General features: G+C 36.5%; 1 protein-coding gene across 2 annotated transcripts in view; it reads left to right on the top strand.

Moving 5' to 3' along the window:
- The window catches only part of lepr (leptin receptor), a 32596-nt gene that overhangs the window by 3583 nt on the left and 11111 nt on the right, over positions 1-17902 (top strand). Inside the window, exons 1-6 of one of the 2 annotated variants that reach the window (XM_077717707.1) lie at positions 8178-8321; positions 13985-14034; positions 14759-14980; positions 15891-16020; positions 16858-17045; positions 17272-17417. In XM_077717707.1, coding sequence (XP_077573833.1) covers positions 8320-8321; positions 13985-14034; positions 14759-14980; positions 15891-16020; positions 16858-17045; positions 17272-17417 — 738 coding nt within the window. In that variant the 5' untranslated portion in view covers positions 8178-8319. Of the gene's footprint in view, positions 1-8177; positions 8322-13984; positions 14035-14758; positions 14981-15890; positions 16021-16857; positions 17046-17271; positions 17418-17902 lie in introns of those variants that run through there. The other variant, XM_077717706.1, reaches the window with a different exon arrangement.

The following is a 17902-nucleotide window of genomic DNA, read 5'->3' as shown; positions in this document are numbered from 1 at the left end:
TCACACTGTCTGTGCAGCTTTCCAAAGGCTGGTTTGCCATACAGAATAATGGTAACATTATTAACATCCTCTCTGACAAATTTATGGACTTTGGGTTGTGCGACTAGAATTTTGCAAATAAGGGGGAAATGTTCATTTGTCGTGACTTGAGTGCACTGGGCAATATCTTTCTGTTTGTGGTTTAATGCTACATAGTTGGTCCACAGGCTACATTGACTCACTCTGGTTTTTCCATCTCTTTGGCAGACACCATTTTCCTGGAGAATTAATTTCTAGCAGGTGCTGGCACATATGAAGCACTCCATTTGAGAAATGTCTCAGGTTTTTTCCTGTAAAATGTGGAAAATGTTGTCTAATAACATTTGTTTATATAGTATCATAGTGGAGTTTCCTACAGTAAATCCAAAGAAATACAGGAGATGGGAGAGAGGAGACATGGTCAACGAAAATACTTTTTTTTTAAAAGTCTAGTTTCTTGTAGTTTTTAGATTAGAAAATGTATTTTTTAAATTACTATTAATCTGAAAAGTTAAGTCAAAAGTCTCTAAACTAGTCACAATTAATAACTCAGCTGTAATACCAAAAAATTAATAATAAAGCTCTGAGAATGGATAGATATTCTAAGTAGCTACGAAGGTTCAAGCTGTTTGTTTCATGAATGGGCGTAATACTTTATAATTAGTGTCCACAAGAACAACAACAACAACTATTTGGGTCGAGAATTGACAGAAGAGATATATTTCATCATTGTTTTGCATAGTCTCCCACTACTTGACACAATGGCTGATGTCAACATAGTACTCTGCTCATTTTTTCAAAAGGTCTGTTTTATCGATCATAAGAGCTACTAGCCAGATCGAATGACCAATGTAACCTCAGGTTGAATTTCACCTAGCAAAGTTTTTGAGAGGCATAATTCAGCCGTGCCATGGAAAAGACATCATACAGCAACATTGTCAGCATTACACTATGATGACTTTGTAAAAAAAAACAAGAAAACATGCAGTAAGAAGAATAAAAGTGCTCAACGGGCAAAAGCATCAGTGAAAATATATTATAAGGAGGACTTGTATAAATTATAAACTAGATAGACAAAGATTCAACAAGATACAAAGTGTTAAAATTGGATAAGGAAGAAGAGCATAGGATTTAATCACTCTGAGTTGATAGTTCGTTTGGTTAAGCATGATCAAATCAAAATCAATCAAAAAACATCTATATATATATAAAGGTGATTTAAGGTTTACGGATAATGGTTTTTGAAATTAAAATGTCTTACAAGTTTAGCAAAAAAGTGTCAAAATCTTTGACATTCTTTTCTATAGTTTATTTAAACTCAACTACTTATGTATTTAAACTTTAAAGTGATTGTGAAATATAAATGATTGCACATTGTAACAAACAAGGCAATGAGTATAGAGGCAGGCTAAGTCAACATGAGCTATAATTATTCCGAGGATATTGCATAAAAGTGAAATGAGAATCAGGTAACAAGTGAAGGACCAGGCAAGGCTTAGATAGGGGGATTGATCACTGATTTGGAACAAATATATGGATGGGAGAGTAAAGTGGCTAATAAGATGGGCCTTTCTGAGTAGCAGAGTGAAAGAGTCGATGGGTGAATGGAAAATCAAGAGTACCCCAGGTAACCAATGCAGCTGAACTTTGTCAATTAATTATTATGAATATGTTGTAACTTAATCATTTATAACTTAACTGACTTTACCCTGTCACAAATACATTTAAAGTCCCTGTTAATTGCAAATATATTTTCTATTTGACAAATTTCCCTGTGAACCTTGTCAGTATAAACCCAGACAGTATGAAAAATGAATGACAAATGACTTATCTGAAATAAGATTCCTTTTTCAATCAATGCGGAGATGTTGGTTTCTCTGGCAATGAGAATGTAACATACTTGGGTTCTTTGAGACCAAGACAAGTATTTGTCTCTGTTTTATCTTATGTTTAGTAATTTTGATGCCATTTATTGACCAAATTATGAAATATGACTACTTCATTCTTCCAAGATGCAGTCTCCCAACAAGTGTAACAACCGTGCGATTTACGGTCTCCGGATAAAGTCTGCCAGATAGATTCCAGTGAATTATAGTATGATGAATGGAGAAGAATGTAAAATGAAGCTCCATCATAATCATGCAGATTTTTGCCCTTCTCCAAGCCCTCAGATACCGAGTGTCAGTCTGTGATCTGAATGTGGTAATAATTTTACTTTCTTATTGCCTGTCACTCATCTATGTTCCAGTATAAATACATGTGCTCAAATGTCTGGAGCGTGACCAACACATACTTATTCAGGGTGTACCCTGCCTGCTATTCAGAGTTAGCTGGGATAGGCTCCAGCACCCTACAACCATGTGGGAATAATCAGCTTGGAATATGAATGATTCAATTTGAATGGTAAAAAAAATAATGAAAAAAACAGTTCATGTCTCTTAAAGTGTCTATCATATCAGAACAACATATGATTAAAAAAAACAAAATACATTTTTTAAAAACTGAGCTTTCTGGTCAATGCTGATGTCACTTTGTGGTCAGGGTAACATATTTAGAAGAAAATACTGTCCTTAACGACAAATTAAAATTATTTGAACTCTAGTACTAGCCGCCTCAAGGTGAAGAGGTTCACTTACCTAATTTCGGTGCAGTCAGGCATTGTCTTGATTCCTGCTGGTGGCAGTAGGATTGGGAGTGTGGATGGTTGTTTGTCTCTCTGTGTGCCCTACAACTGACTGGCGACCAGTCTAGGGTGTAGTCTACCTTTTGTCCGTAGACAGCCTGGTTAGGCCCCACCAACCACCACAAGCCTTTCGAGGAAGGGCTGTATGGAAGATGAATGGATGAAAAACAAGTCTCAGACTTTATGGTAAAAAAAATTCAAATAGTACATATAGTTGTATCATATTTGTATGATGCATCAGGTTTTATCAAGGAAGAAAATATCACATTGCTCTAAATGTATGTATCATATATGAAATGTTTATCCATTTAAGGGCAAGGTGTCTCTTAGTCCTTGGAATGAACATTTTTTCACACGTAACTAATAGTTTAAGTTGTATGAGCATCCCGTGTGCGTGTGCTAAAAATATTTGTAGCTCTACTTATGAATGGTCGTTCTGTATATACTTACTATTTGCTGGTATCCATTCTCCTAATTCCAAATCCATGTTTTATTAATGTTATTTTTATTTACCGTATTTTCACGACTATAAGGCGCACTTCAAAGTCTTAAATTTTCTCCAAAATAGACAGGGTGCCTTATAATCCAGTGCGCCTTATATATGGAAAAAAATGTACCATTCATTGAGGATGTGCCTTATAATGTGGTGCGCCTTATATATGGAATATATGGTATTTAGCTTCTACAGTCAAGTTTGAAATAGAATAAGGCTGGAAAACAACAAAATCTGTACTGACACTGATAAATGCAAAAAAAAAATATTGAATAAACAATAGTACTTCAACCAATAGTGGCCTAGTGGAATAAAAAAAATATCCTAAAAATCAAACGTACTGTATTTTCACGACTATAAGGCGCACTTAAGTCTTATATTTTTCTCCAAAATAGACAGGGTGCCTTATAATCCAGTGCACCTTATATATGGGAAAAATGTCATTCATTGAGGGTGTGCCTTATAATGCAGTGCGCCTTATAGTCATGAAAATACGGTACATCTTTTAAATATGATTAATTATTTCAGTTACCAAATGCATGTAAAATAAACATTGAAATAAACCATCATCTCCACCAAAATCCAATCAATTTACAACAATTGCTCCCGGGTTGTAAGACAAAGTATAAAAAGTTTCAAAAGAGAGAAGAAAGTCGTTGCAACATGTTCTTGCAGCACATTGAGTTGTGCCAAATATTCATCGAAATCATCTTACCATGTTTTCTGCTCTCAACCATGCTATGATACATGGCAGCAAACCAACGAGGTGTAACACACAAGAACAGACAAGAAATCACCACATCCAAACAATCAGTATTGAGACAGTCAAACCTGATTGGACATTTATCACCGTCAATGGCAGTTACCAGCTTCCCAACCAATTTGAAAGATGTATGAGGTGATTTCTTGTCTGTTCTTGTGCTTGATTCGCTGCCAATGATCATAGCATAGTTGATAGCAGAAGACATGGTAAGATGATTTCGATGAATATTTGGCACAACTCGATGTGTTGCCAAAACATGTTGCAACAACTTTCTTTTCTCTTTTGAAACTTTTTATACTTTGTATTACAAGAGTTTCTTAAGTACCTGCAGCAGATCATTCATCTTTTGACTTAGATGGATAAAATATACAGAAATAATTCTTACAATGTCACTATTTACTACTATAATAGATTGCTTGTATTGAAGAATGATCATTTAATGCATACAATTCTCACATAATCTTATATTGCAAATGTCATCAATTGGCAGTGACTCTATTCTCATTTAAAAGTGCATGGTACCATAGGGTGATCATATCAGACCATTTAATGACATCATCACAACAAGTGTGGAAGCATGACATCATCACAACAAGTCTGGAAGCATGACATCATCCCACCAAGTGTGGAAGCATGATGTCATCCCTTTGGTATCCCTATGGTGGTCCCACACCCCACTAAGTTTTCTTTGGAGCTCATAAATTAATCACAATTGGTTTCCATCTGTTATTTTTTTAACCCTTCAATACTTGACATCAAATCTTTAATAGTGCCTTGCAATAAAAAAAATACATTTAAAATAATTTGTCCTGAACTTGCATGATATTCTCACAACACATTAGGGAAATAAAAATAGCATTGTTAAAAATGAATCTGTCAAATATGATGTTTGACCATGTAGTGTTAAGCATAGAGTACATAAGTTCGAGGCTCCTTGTTGGAAAGAGTATCACATTACTTGGACATATTTTGAGTTTGACTCAACCAAACCATCATTTGTAGCTCTTAAAAAAAGACATGGTTCCATGCCACAATTCATAAAAATAATCCAATATTGACACAATAAAGTTAACATGAATACATTCAAATAGCGTGAAGTGTTTGACACATACCAATCAGCTCCAGCTAAATAATAACGGCATAATACTCAGATCATTCATTAATTCTTAAGTTTTAATACTTTTAATAGAATTTTGCATCGACATCTCCGAGAAAGAAAAGCAAAGTTTATCGAAACTAACCTCTCATGCAATCTTTCGTTTATTTTAAATTTATTTAAACATTTTGATTTGATTTTAATGTATTTCTTTGGCTTTTAGTATTTAAACTGCAAAGTCATTTTCCCACAAGTGTTGCATAGCTCAAGGATGACGTCATACTTAGATTGTTCTGGATGATATCATTTGAGTGGATGATGTCACCTCCTTGCCAAAGGGTGTTTCCCCTCCCACGGTATTTTCTTATTGCTCTATGGTCCGTGAACGCCACACTTCAAGATATGTTGAACGACTTTAAATTTTGATACTATACCGATGTAGCTTCTTTTTAAACTAAATTTAGATATTAGCAGCAGGACAATCCAAATGTTTTATTTCTGCAAAAATGAGAGCTATAATCTCATGCCGTCCTTAGACTGTGAAATGAATGCACTCCCATAATAATGTAGCTCAAAGAAATCAGTTGGTATGAATGAAATTCTTTGCCGTAACACAGGTAAAGCAGCGTGACACATCCTTTCTACTTCATTACATTTGATGTGATTGTTAAAAGTCCCTTTTTGTGACCTTGATCCATCATGAAAAGTAGAAGTGCAGTGCTTGTAGGGTGCACAATTGAGAATATTTTTCAGTAGTCCAATACAGATCTGTAACTGAGTCTAGGAATTACTGTATGTTTTATTGCTTGGATTTAATGACTTGAATCTTTTCCTTCTGCAGTGGTTGAGGAAAAAATGACAATGAATTGCTATGATTAGAATAAATAATAATTTTAAAAAATCAGAACCGTGAAGAATATATCGGAAAAATATTTTGAGTTACAGACATTCCTTTCTTTCAGACACCGTATCATTGAGCAGACTTTTGGAAAACAAAGTTCACTTCACTGTGGCTTATTGAAAACGTAGATGGAAATTTTTTTGTTGTTGCTTGCTTTGACGAATTTTGGGAGCAGGGGCAACCTTGATTGAATTAAAATCACTATATTTTATTTAAATATTTGATAATCCTCCAGATGAATCTATTTATAGCCAAACTTGACATTCTCTCATTGTTTCGCGTGACTTTTAGGGATTTCCTTTTGTCTTAAGTTGGGAATCGTGCTAGTCGCATATTTCCATCAGTGTTGAGGCAGGCATGCCTTGTTTGGTAGCAAAAAAAAAAGCTTAAGATGAATGGCATATTGTAGGAAATTCAGTCTTGATACACAGCAGCTTTTTTCCCGTAGTGTAAACCCAAGTATATACTGAACAAAATCATGCTCAAAACATTTTTTTAATAACCAGAAAAGACCAGAAATAAAAAAAAGTCTGTAAAAGACTGCAGTTTGTACAATAGAATCAGTGTCTGAATGTAGCGTCTTTGTAAATTAAATTTCATGCTGAAAACTGCCAGATGGTTTTGTTCAGTGTTGACCAGGGTGGGCAAACTATTCCACATAGGGCCACAGTGCATGCAGGTTTTCATTCCAACCCATCAAGAGGATACCTTTTCACTAATTTGATGTCATACAAGTGCAATCAGTGGATTGCAGTCAGGTGCTTCTTGTTTTCTGCAGAAATCTCATTGGTTAAAGTGCCTTTGCTGGATCGTTTGCAACAAAAACCTGCACCAACAGCAGCCTTCGAGGGCCGGTTTCCCCACCCCTAGTGTAGACCATACCAGTGCTGTTACAATCAAACTCTGTCATCTCAGTAATGTGAAATTGTTTCAAAGAAATATAGTAACTTATCAATAGTAATACTACATAGTAGAACCAAGCTAACATTAGTGACAGGTACTAAATTTGTAGCATGAGTCATGTCCTTTTTGAAAAGTCATGTTGCCACTACTTCATGGTGGCTCCAGCACCCCCTGCGAACTATTTTAAAGATAAGCGGTACGGATAATGAATAAATGAAAGATTAGTGACAGGTACTGAATTTGTAGCATGAGTCATGTCTTTTTGGCAAAGTGACATGGCCACTAATTCATGGTGGCTTCAGCACCCCCCGCAAACCCTTATAAAGATAAGCGGTACGGATAATGAATAAATGAAATATTAGTGACAGGTACTGAATTTGTAGCATGAGTCATGTCTTATTGGCAAAGTCACGTGGCCACTGATTCATGGTGGCTCAAGCACCCTCCGCGAACCCCTTGCTGATTAGTTGATCATTTGATTCAGTGTGGTAGAGGAGGGAGCTGTGGGAAACAGACGGGATGGGGGCGGATGGACTTGGCCACCCTTAGTCTGGAGTTTCATAATCAAACAGTTCTTAAGTTTCCTTGTCGAACAGAAATATTAATTATTCTCCAAGAAATATTACAGGCTTACATCAACTCTGAAAGGAATTTCTTGTCTAATTTCTTTGCGCTCAGGAGTTGCCAAATTTCTTCTTTCCACTTTTAACAATTTCATCGCGTGATGGAAAATACTTGGTTTTTTTTTCAACTGCAGTACACTTTACTTTTTTCTTCCTACAGTAAGTATTATTTATTCACCTCTACTCTGCTACAGGGTGTTTTCTGATAAAATATATTGAAGATGATATTTATGTAATTTATACCTTGGTGGGGATAAGCAGTACAGAAGACGGACAATGTAAAAGACCCAAGTAAAATATATGTACACTGCATCCCAAAAACATATTTACAAGTATATTGACCTAGATGTCCAAATACGGAGTAGGCGGCATATAGGACTGGTAGCCATTTTGCATTGCCCGAATTTACTGAAGTGGATGGAGTAAGTGATTTTTCTTTTTAAGTCAAATATTATTATCGTAATGATTTCCTTACAGGTTTTTGAAATGTGTGTTTTATAGAAAAGTGTATTAATAATACGCTTGTCCTTTCACGAATTAGGCATCTAGTTTTATATTTACGGCATTTCCACCTGATCACATTACGATGTGGCTGACTCATAGAGAAATTCCGAGGTTACTTGAACGTATCGTTGTTGGCTCCGCCCAACTTTTGACATCACGACTCCGCAATCCTTTAGTTGGGCTGCCTTAAATCGGTCTGTGTGTAGTCGAGAAGAAGGCGTGAGTGATGAGGTTGTGGCGAATTATACACTATCAACCTGAACTCCAGAGAATTTTCCTAATTTTAGTGAGGATTTAAAATTTGCCTGAAAAACACCAAGGGGATCCGACGGGAGATGTAAGAACAAATTGTTATGATATTTGTTTCTTTTCGTCATTATTTCTATTTAATGCTGCGTTGTGTTTATCGCGATGTCTAAATGTTTTATTTTTTCGTTTTTTCAAAATATTTGTATTGCATTCAAATTTAGTGGTGTGTAGTATTTAAGGTTACAAAAGATACAGTCGAGATTCTATCGTCTCTAAACATCCAAACTTTTTTTCACGTTCTTGGCTTGTTACCACCCTGCCCACGCAGTTAATACTTTTTTTAATTACTCATATAATTATCAGCTCATGTCATCTAATTTTCTGAACCGCTTTATCCTCACTATAGTCGCGGGGGTTGCTGGAGCCTATCCCAGCTGACTTAGGGCCAGAGATGAGGGACACCCTGAATTGGTGGCCAGCCAATCACAGGGCACGAGGAGACGGACAACTATTCAACCAAGCACTCGTACCTTGGGAGCAATTTAGAGTGTCCAATCAGCATACCATGGATGTTTTTGGAATGTGGGAGGAAACCGGAGTACCCAGAAAAAAACCCACGCAGGTTCGGGGAGATCATGCAAACTCTTCATAGGTGGACCGACCGGGATTCGAACCCAGGACAACAGATCTATGAGGCCGACGCATTAACCACTCAAGTCCCCGGGCCACACTCGTTTAATTGTGCGCTTAAATAAACAATTCACTGGTGTGTGTTCACCAATCAGGAGATTACCACTGTTCGCTACAGATCAGCAAGGGGGCGAGTTAAGGTGGATATCTGGCAATGAGCCCTCAGGAACTAAGAGCTTCCTTTAAATGTGGAAAATACACTAGGCATCAATGACTCGCTCTGCTTAATATGATTATAGTAGTTTCTCAGGAAAATTCTCCCCAAACACGTTTAAAATATAATAGAACATTCGTTAAAAACATTCCAAACCTATTTTTATGCTGTAAGACAACAGTTCTGGAAATTTGTGACGCTGAAAGTGTTTTGGATTGTTAACAATTGCTTAATAACTAACCAAAACAAAAACAACAAGTAAACCGGAAGAAAAGACAAACTAAGAAATAACCAATGGGAGAATCAATGTCCACCCTTTGCTTATTCACCCTGCCCTGGCATACTGTAGTCTTTTCTGTCCTTCCACCTCCAATCCTATAGTTAGCTTGGGGGTCATCAATCATAGTGGCTTTTTTTTCTGTGTTGACATGGTTTCTGTAAGCCGGTTTAGAAGTTCACTCGCCTGACTTTGTTGCGGGCAGGTGCGGGTGCTCAATTCCTGCTGGTGCCGGTATGATTGTGAGTGCGTAAGTCAAGGGTGTCAGACTCGGGTTGGTTCGCGGGCCGCGTTAACGTCAACTTGATTTCATGTGGGCCAGACCATTTTAGATCAAATATTTATATAAAAGCCGTGAATATTACATTTTTATAGATCTAAAAGAATGTTTATTTTAGCTTTTTAATATATGTTTAGATTTTACAAAATTATTTTTGAAGTAAAAACACAGAAAAAAATGATTAAAAAATTACAATTATTGATTTAAAAGGGGAAAAATCTGGAAATTTAATATACATCTATACTCTTCATTTTAATTTGATCCTAAAACAGAAAGTCGGCACTCCCGGGCCACACAAAATGATGCGGCGGGCAAGATGTGGCCCCCGGGCCGCCACTTTGACACACTACGATTGACTGGCGTCTAGGGTGTAGTCTACTTTTTGCCCGAAGACGCTTGGGTTAGACTCCAGCAACCCTTTTGAGAGTCGGTGGTATGGAACATAAATGAATGTTTTCTGCAGGAGACCAAACATGACACAAATATTCTTAATGTTTTTCAATGGTGTAAGAATGTGTAGAATAAATATTACATTTCAACATTTCTGTCATAGCCTGCGACACGTTTCTATCAGCAGGGTGGTCGCTGTTGTAAACTATTCGGTGACTGTTTAATGGGCCATGCATCTCAAGGGGAAAATAGAAAAATAACTGAGTGAAACAGAGAATTCAACATGTCTTGATCCAAATCATATGCAGTCATTGCCAATGCAGAAGGATTGCCTGAATGTCCGCTATGTAGCGAGAAGTTGTCAAACACCAAAAAGTCACGTGAAAAGAAATTTCTAGGTAAGGCATTTTTCATTTGCAGCCGAAAACCCAATTGGGAAAGAGAGAAGAAGTGTGGTAGCATTTCTTCTGAAGAAATTAGGAGTATAAAATTAGATTTAAGAAGTGGATTGTAACCCGGGAGATAATATAGCATGTAAAACAGTTCACAGATGTTAAAGTGGGGCGTTATGCACGTTCCATTTGGTTGTCAGATTATTTTTTGTAATTATTTAATGTCATCAAAGCAATGAAACATATATCATTAGTATTGAATGAAGTTAAAATTGAGGGGTATCGTACAAGAGAGCTCTCAAGTGGTGCTAAGAATGCACTACAGAGAGAATAAGCATTTAATCATGAATGCTCATGAGGTATTTGTTGCAAACTTAATCATTTTGATAGTAGGTTAATATGGATACAGGTCTGCCTCGTGGTGTAGAGGCTCAATTCTCACTGGTGGCAATATGACTGGAGATGCGGATGGTTGTTTGACTCAGGTGTGATGCAATGTAGAAGTCAGAGAGAAATATGAATATAATACAATTAAAATTCATCTATTACAAGGTTAAAATAAAAGAAAATTAGGAATGTTAAATTATAGATTATACTATTAAAAGATTCAAATGGTGAAACAGTCATTTTGTTGCTTATTTGTCCTCTAACATGAACCAGAAGGTGTTTGGGTTCGAGGGCATCATCTTTTGGCGACGTAAGTTCTGTGTGTGTACCACATTTTTTTTGCTTAATATTAGGAGATCTAAGTCATATTTGGATAAAAGTCATAAAAAAAAAACTATGATTAAAAACATGTCAGGACTTATTTTTGCATCACTCGAACCGTTGTTCAATGTCTGCAGACATCAACTTTTGGTGACTATAGGTCAGTGTGAAAAATTTGATTTTGGAATCATTTTGGATTTTTATGTGATGCCTGCTGATAAAACTTTGATGAGAATGATTTTTGTTAATGTAAGCAACATGGTTCTAAATTATAAAATGTTAAGATGGTGTTGCAGCTTAAAAAAGATTGAGAAATACTGGTCTAGGGTCTAGTCTGCGGGTGTAGTTGCCCAAAGAAAGCTGGGTCAGGGATATTGGAACTATGTTGTAATATAGCCTTGCTCTCAATGCTTATGCCTCCTGCTCGTTCCCCTAAATTATTTTCTGTGCGGTTTTGAACAAAGACCATAAACAACCATAAAAGGAGTATTCCAAACTCCCCCTGGCAGTGTAAAACTGACCACATTAGAATGTATTTAGGTCTGGCATTCTGCGTGTCAAAACAGCTGAACAAGACTGGTTAAAAATAATAAATGCATTTAAAAAAGATAGTTCCAATAGGGCAGGGGTGGGCAAATAATTCCATAAAGGGCCACACTGGGTGCAGGTTTTTGTTCCAACCCATAAGAAGAAACCTTTCTCGCAATCTGATATGTTAGGTATACAATCAGTGGATTGCAGTCAGGTGCTTCTTGTTTTAGCAGAAATCTAATTGGTTTAATCTGTCCATGTTGGATCAGTTGGAACTAAAACTTGCACCCACATCAGCCCTTGAAGACAGGATTGATTGCCCACCGCATGCAATAGGGTTTTGCAGTTGACTTAGTAGCAGGTAGCAATAGTTCCATTTCAATTCAATGACTATTTAATGGTATTAATCGATTGACTGGTGACCAATCCAACACAGGTTTTACCGCAAATTATCTGTGATGGTCCAACTGTAAAAGGCAGAAATGATGCGGAATATTGACTGATCTCAATACATATATACCACCATGCATTAGCCATTTATGATGGCTTGATATAAAAGCAAAGCAAATATTTGCATTGGAAGAGCATTTTTAATTTGCTTGTCTTTTGTAGCCTTTTGATATACACATGTACAAAATGTTGACATTGAGCATCTAAAATAGTTGCCATATACAGTAATATCTTAATTATCACGGAAAAATGAAAATCTGCAATAGTAATGATAATATTTTTTCTTTCTTCAGTGCTGAGTCTTAGTAGAAAGAGTGGCTTCTGGTTTCAGTGTGGGTTTTCACATTTTTATGAACTTTAAAAGCAAAAAAAAGCGTAGTTGCTTCCACTTGTAAGTTACAGCGTGGATTTTCACATTCACATTTATGAACTTTAAAAAATCATAAAAAAATAAAATATGAAAAAAACAAGCCGGCTCAAAGTGTAGGTGTTCACTCGCCTGACTTTGTTGCGAGCGGACGTGGGCTCGATTTCCGCAGGTGGCAGTATGATTGGGAGTGCGGATGGTCGTTTGTTTCTCTTTTTGCCCTACAATTGACTGGTGACCAGTCTAGGGTGTAGTCTGTCTTTCGCCCAAAAACAGCTGGGTTTGGTTCTAGCAATCTCCACAACCCTTTTGAGGATGGGCGGTATAGAAAAAAAAATCCCCAGAAAAACTCCATGATGTAGTGATGCAGCGATAACCGAATGATCTCTGTAGCTTTGAGTCAGTCATGCTCTCTATTTCACCTCTTGGAATACGTGCAAAAATCAGCAATTCTCCTCTCATGACTCCATACACCACATTTAACAAAATGAATGTTCATGATTGTTTGGAACATCTGGATTCAAGTAGTGGTGAATCCTTCTTAGGGACAATAGTGTCTATAATTAATGTGAGTGAGTTTATTGTGATTGATTATACTTTCTGCAACTTACTGTTTCAAAAGCAGCATCTGCGTGTGGGACACACACAACAGGAATTTCTCATCAACAACTTCACTAAACTTGCTCGCGCTTATCACAGTTCACTTGTACTATTGGGATTAGGCGTGACGTACTGTTTAATTAATTACTATGTGACTGGCTGACAAAAAAACTGTTACTTTCTCATAGGGGTCAACGCAAGGAAATAATTAGTTGACAAATACAAATTCAATTTCATAACCAAAAAATAAAGCAAATTTAATTCAGTCATTCTTATCTAATTGTAATTCCTTAAAATTGCCCTTTTTTATTAGGAATAGCATGTGATGGACACAAGTGGGAAATTTTATTCATGTATTTATTGACAGACATTAAATAAAAACAAATGCCCTTTTGTTTTCCCAACTAACCATGAAGAGTGGGTGGGAATCTAGCAAAGACATGCCCACATGCTTTTAAAAAAATACATGTGAAAATGAACTCTTTGGTGTGAAAACATGACCTTATGGTTTAACTGAGGACAACTACTTAGTAAGAATGACTATTCTGACATTGTAGTTTGTACTACATGATCGCAGTAACCTATGAAAGCAAGTCTCCAAATATTGATGATGTTATTTTTTTTTAAAAAGGGCATAATTATTTACGTAATTATTCCGTTGTTGCTATATATCTGGTTAATGACTAATTAAAACTAAAATGTCATTGTAATATTTTATCTTTAATGGTTTTTTGACCTATAATCTTCACTACTGGCTGCTTACAAATGATCCCTTTCTGATGTACGACAGCAAAAGATGTTTTCTTTGCGATATATATATATATATAATTTCAGCTAAATGCCTGCTCAGTCAAACGTTTGTTTCCATCTTGCCTGCCCTTCCACACATTTTCTATCTTTGTCTGCCCACAGGGGTCAATCTGCAATGTTGTTCGTCTTCATCTACGTTTTGCTGTCAACTGGTGAGTGTTAAGTGTCTGTGCTGTTTCCTCTAATGTGAACTTGTCTTTTTTTCCATGAAAAACTTCAAACTCTTCAAATCTAGTGAAATCTAGTTGCATTATTTTACTTGATGTAACAGTGAGAAAATGCAATCATTAATAATATTTCTCTTTGATATGCACAAGTGTTTTTTTTATAAACCTTTTCACTTCTTTTATACAATTACCATATTTTCCAGACTGCAAAACACACTTTTTTCTTTGCATTTCATTGGACTTATAAATATATATTCTTTTTGCTCTGACAACTGAAAGTCTGTTATTTCAAGTCTGTATTTAGCATGTTGTTCTCCATTTAACTATTTTCACTTCAAGTATGTTTGTTATTGGTTTGTGATCAAATAAAAATGTGCGCTCCCAAAAAATTGACCAAGGTCTCCATATATATAGTTTCTGCCTTTTTAGACTGGTTTTCCTTTAAAAAATAGAAATAAACAAAAGTGAATTTGTTGAATTGTATCCTACATGGCAAATAAGAAAGACCACATTCACAAATAGCTGCACGAATAGTAGTAACTTTCATCTAATACGATACTAATAACATTTTATATGTATATACTGCCTCATTTCAATAGTCACTACAATTGCACTTAATGCACTCCACAATTACAAAAAATTAAACTCGGTGTCGAAATGCAGACGTATAGGAGAGCCACTGTTAACATTACTGTGCCCCTATCACTAGGAACTCTGTGCCTGAAGATTGAAGAAGACACAGGACTCTTTTCAGGTGCTTTTGATTTACCATGGGAGGACCAGCTGTGCTTACATTCAGTGCCAGCGCCGGAAGACGCCGATGGCAAACCCTCATCTGAGCAACTACATTCTGAATCAAAGCTCCCCCAGCTCCCCCATTGCTACTTCAGGAGTATTTCAACAGGAATGAGCCATAATAAGGCCTTAGCTGGTAAGTACTTTCTGACCTATACTTTTTTTTCTTTTTCTTTTTTTACTTAAGTGTCAAGTGACACATATATTTACAATATTCTGCAATTTTTTGTAGCAGATTTTACATCTCTACAAAGATTTGTGTTATAAAAGTCTAAATAGTATCCCTTTAATTTCCATTTGCTAATGGAGATAATGTTTTTTTTCACATGCAAGACATTTTTGAAGGAGACATTGGTTCATAAAGCCACCTGATGTTGTAGGGTATGGGTAGCCAAGTCCAATACTCAAGAGCCCCTATCCAGTCTGTTTTCCAATATCTCCCTCCTCTAACACACCTGAATCAACGTAAAATTCTTCTTTTCGGGAGGCACAACAGAAAATCATTGAGAAGCACTGTGATAGCCTATGGATTGGGCTAATTTCATATAAAACACATCAATAGTCGCCTGATTTGGCTATATTTGCTGTTACTTCAATTCAACTGCCATTTTGTGTGGGGAACAACTGGTAGGCAAAAGCGCATGACACCTCCAATTTGCCAACATAGTATGTAGTCTTAATGTGTAGGTGACATCACCAATAAATCTACGTTTTGGTGTTCCTCTTTTGCAGAAACCTTTGACTAGGTTGCAGGTGTTTAGACCACAAAGCAGTGGCTGCAGGTTTTCATTCCACACAAAAATAGGATACATTTTCACCACTGTGGTGTCGTAAAAGTGTAATCAGTTGATTGCTGCTGGTTTCAGAAGAAACCCCAATGGTTAAACTGACTGTGTCTGGATCAATTGTAACAAAAATCTGCACCCACTGCGGCCCATTGTGAAATACTTTGGACACCATCAAACTAGGAAGCAACAGGTTATTGGTGCTGCTTTGCAAGTTTAAATTTAATCGGATTTTTTTTAATTATGCCATTGTCTTGATAGATACCTGTTTAAACCTGCTGTGCAGGATTGATGGAAACTGGGAAACCTTAACTTGTGAGTTGGGGATCCCCAAACCTCCGTCAGACGTAGTGAACCCTGCACGCGGTTTAATTCATCTAGAGCGCTTGATGTGAGTATAAAATGTGCTTAATCTTTTGTGTTATTTTTCTCAGAGTGTATATTTCCCTAAATTGTCTGTATTTTTTTATTCCCGCATGCCTGTGATCAATGATCAACAAACAGTCACCCCTGGGCGTTTTCTGTGGGTGGCTAAAAGGGTTCAAATATCATCACAAGGGGGGCAGAGGTGCTGGAGCCGATCCCAGCCAATGAATGAAGACGAACAAACACTCACCATCAAACCTACGGGTAATTTAGAGTGTTCAACCAGCCCACCATGCATGTTTTTTTTTTTTTGGATGAGAGAGGAAACCGGAGTTCCTGTAGAAAATCCACACAGGCAACATACAACCTCCGCACAGGAAGGTCGAAACACACTTAGGATTTAAGGCTTGATCTCAGAGCTGTGAGGTTGTCACGCTATAACTATACATTTCACTGTGTTACTGTGTTAATTATTTTACCATTCTTAAGGAAACTGCTCACCCAACTGGTAATTTAACATGAATCTGATTAGTATTTTTTGCTTTTTTTGTTTTTAGACAACAACCTAAAGAAATATCAGAATCAACAACTATAAACACAGATTTACAGAAAAATAGTACTCTGGGTGAATCGCTAAAGTGATACATGCAGTTAGTGTGGAAATGATTGACATTCGCATTGTTAGATAAACCGCTGAAAAACGTAGCAGTCTCACTCTTTGGACAGTTGTTAAGAGCTAAATGCGTCATTCAAAACTTAAGATAAATTTAGCGTTGTGAAAAGGGAAGATGCCATCCTTGCATACTAATCTTACTTTTATTTCTTTTCACATTGAGAAATAATCTTTTGTCTTCCTTTCTAGGAGCCTTAAAACATACACAACAGTCCCCCACTTGAATATGGAATCAAATGAACCGGTTGTCTGTGAGACAAAGGATTCTTGTAAATGGTCAATTCCCATTGGATCTGAAACATCTGTTACTGCATTAACGGTCAACATATCCAATTGTGAAGCTGGACATGTTCTACTTAACACACCACCTCGGCCTGGTAAGGAAAAAAATTCTCAATAGTTTTCAGCTTGTTTATTAAAGATCAAAACCGTTTGGAATTTTTAATACAAAACATTTTTTTCAACAAACTCATTTTTGAGTTACGCATACTTATGCATTTAGAAATGTTAAAAACAAATAGGTGTGTGACAATTCAGTAATTGTAGTTGCCCAACTGATACAATTAGTGCTTGATTTAACATCATATGATTTTTATTTTACAGTGAAACCCACAACACCTTTCAACCTGTCACATTTTCAGACCATCAAACCAGAACTGATTTTACAGTGGGATGAGCCAAAAGACTATGGGTCAGGCTCATTAAGATATGAGGTCCGATACAAAATTCAAAATCAACCTTCTTGGCAGGTGAATACTATAACACTGTGTTCTTTGTACAGTTGTGCCTACGTATTATTTGCTGTCTATTTTAAATGACAAAGAAACCTACTCGATGAGACTTACATAAACAAATACATGTACTATTTTTAACCAAACAGCATTCCAAGTGTGCGGAACCAGTGTCCTCAATCAATGCTGGCACTTTCTCAATTATTTGCCAAAAACCTTTAACATCTTAAGTTGCATTCCGAGAGCAAAATGTGGCCAAAATAAACATGCCTGCTGAAATAGCTTGCTGTACTTGATCACTGGACACTAGTCTATTATACTATTTCCACTTTACAGCAGAGCTTCGGTATTCTAGGATCACAATGTGCCAAGTAACTAAGGCCAACAGCCACAAGTACAAACTTTCGGTTCTGAAAGATGTGTTAATTTCACCCACAAGCACAAACTTTCAGTTCTGAAAGATGTGTTAAATGCGGAACAATTTTCGATGTTCATCCCAGCTA

This window comes from Stigmatopora nigra, chromosome 5 (genome assembly GCF_051989575.1).
Source record: "Stigmatopora nigra isolate UIUO_SnigA chromosome 5, RoL_Snig_1.1, whole genome shotgun sequence".
Lineage (NCBI taxonomy): Eukaryota > Metazoa > Chordata > Actinopteri > Syngnathiformes > Syngnathidae > Stigmatopora > Stigmatopora nigra.
This window is presented reverse-complemented; position numbering and strand designations above follow the sequence as displayed.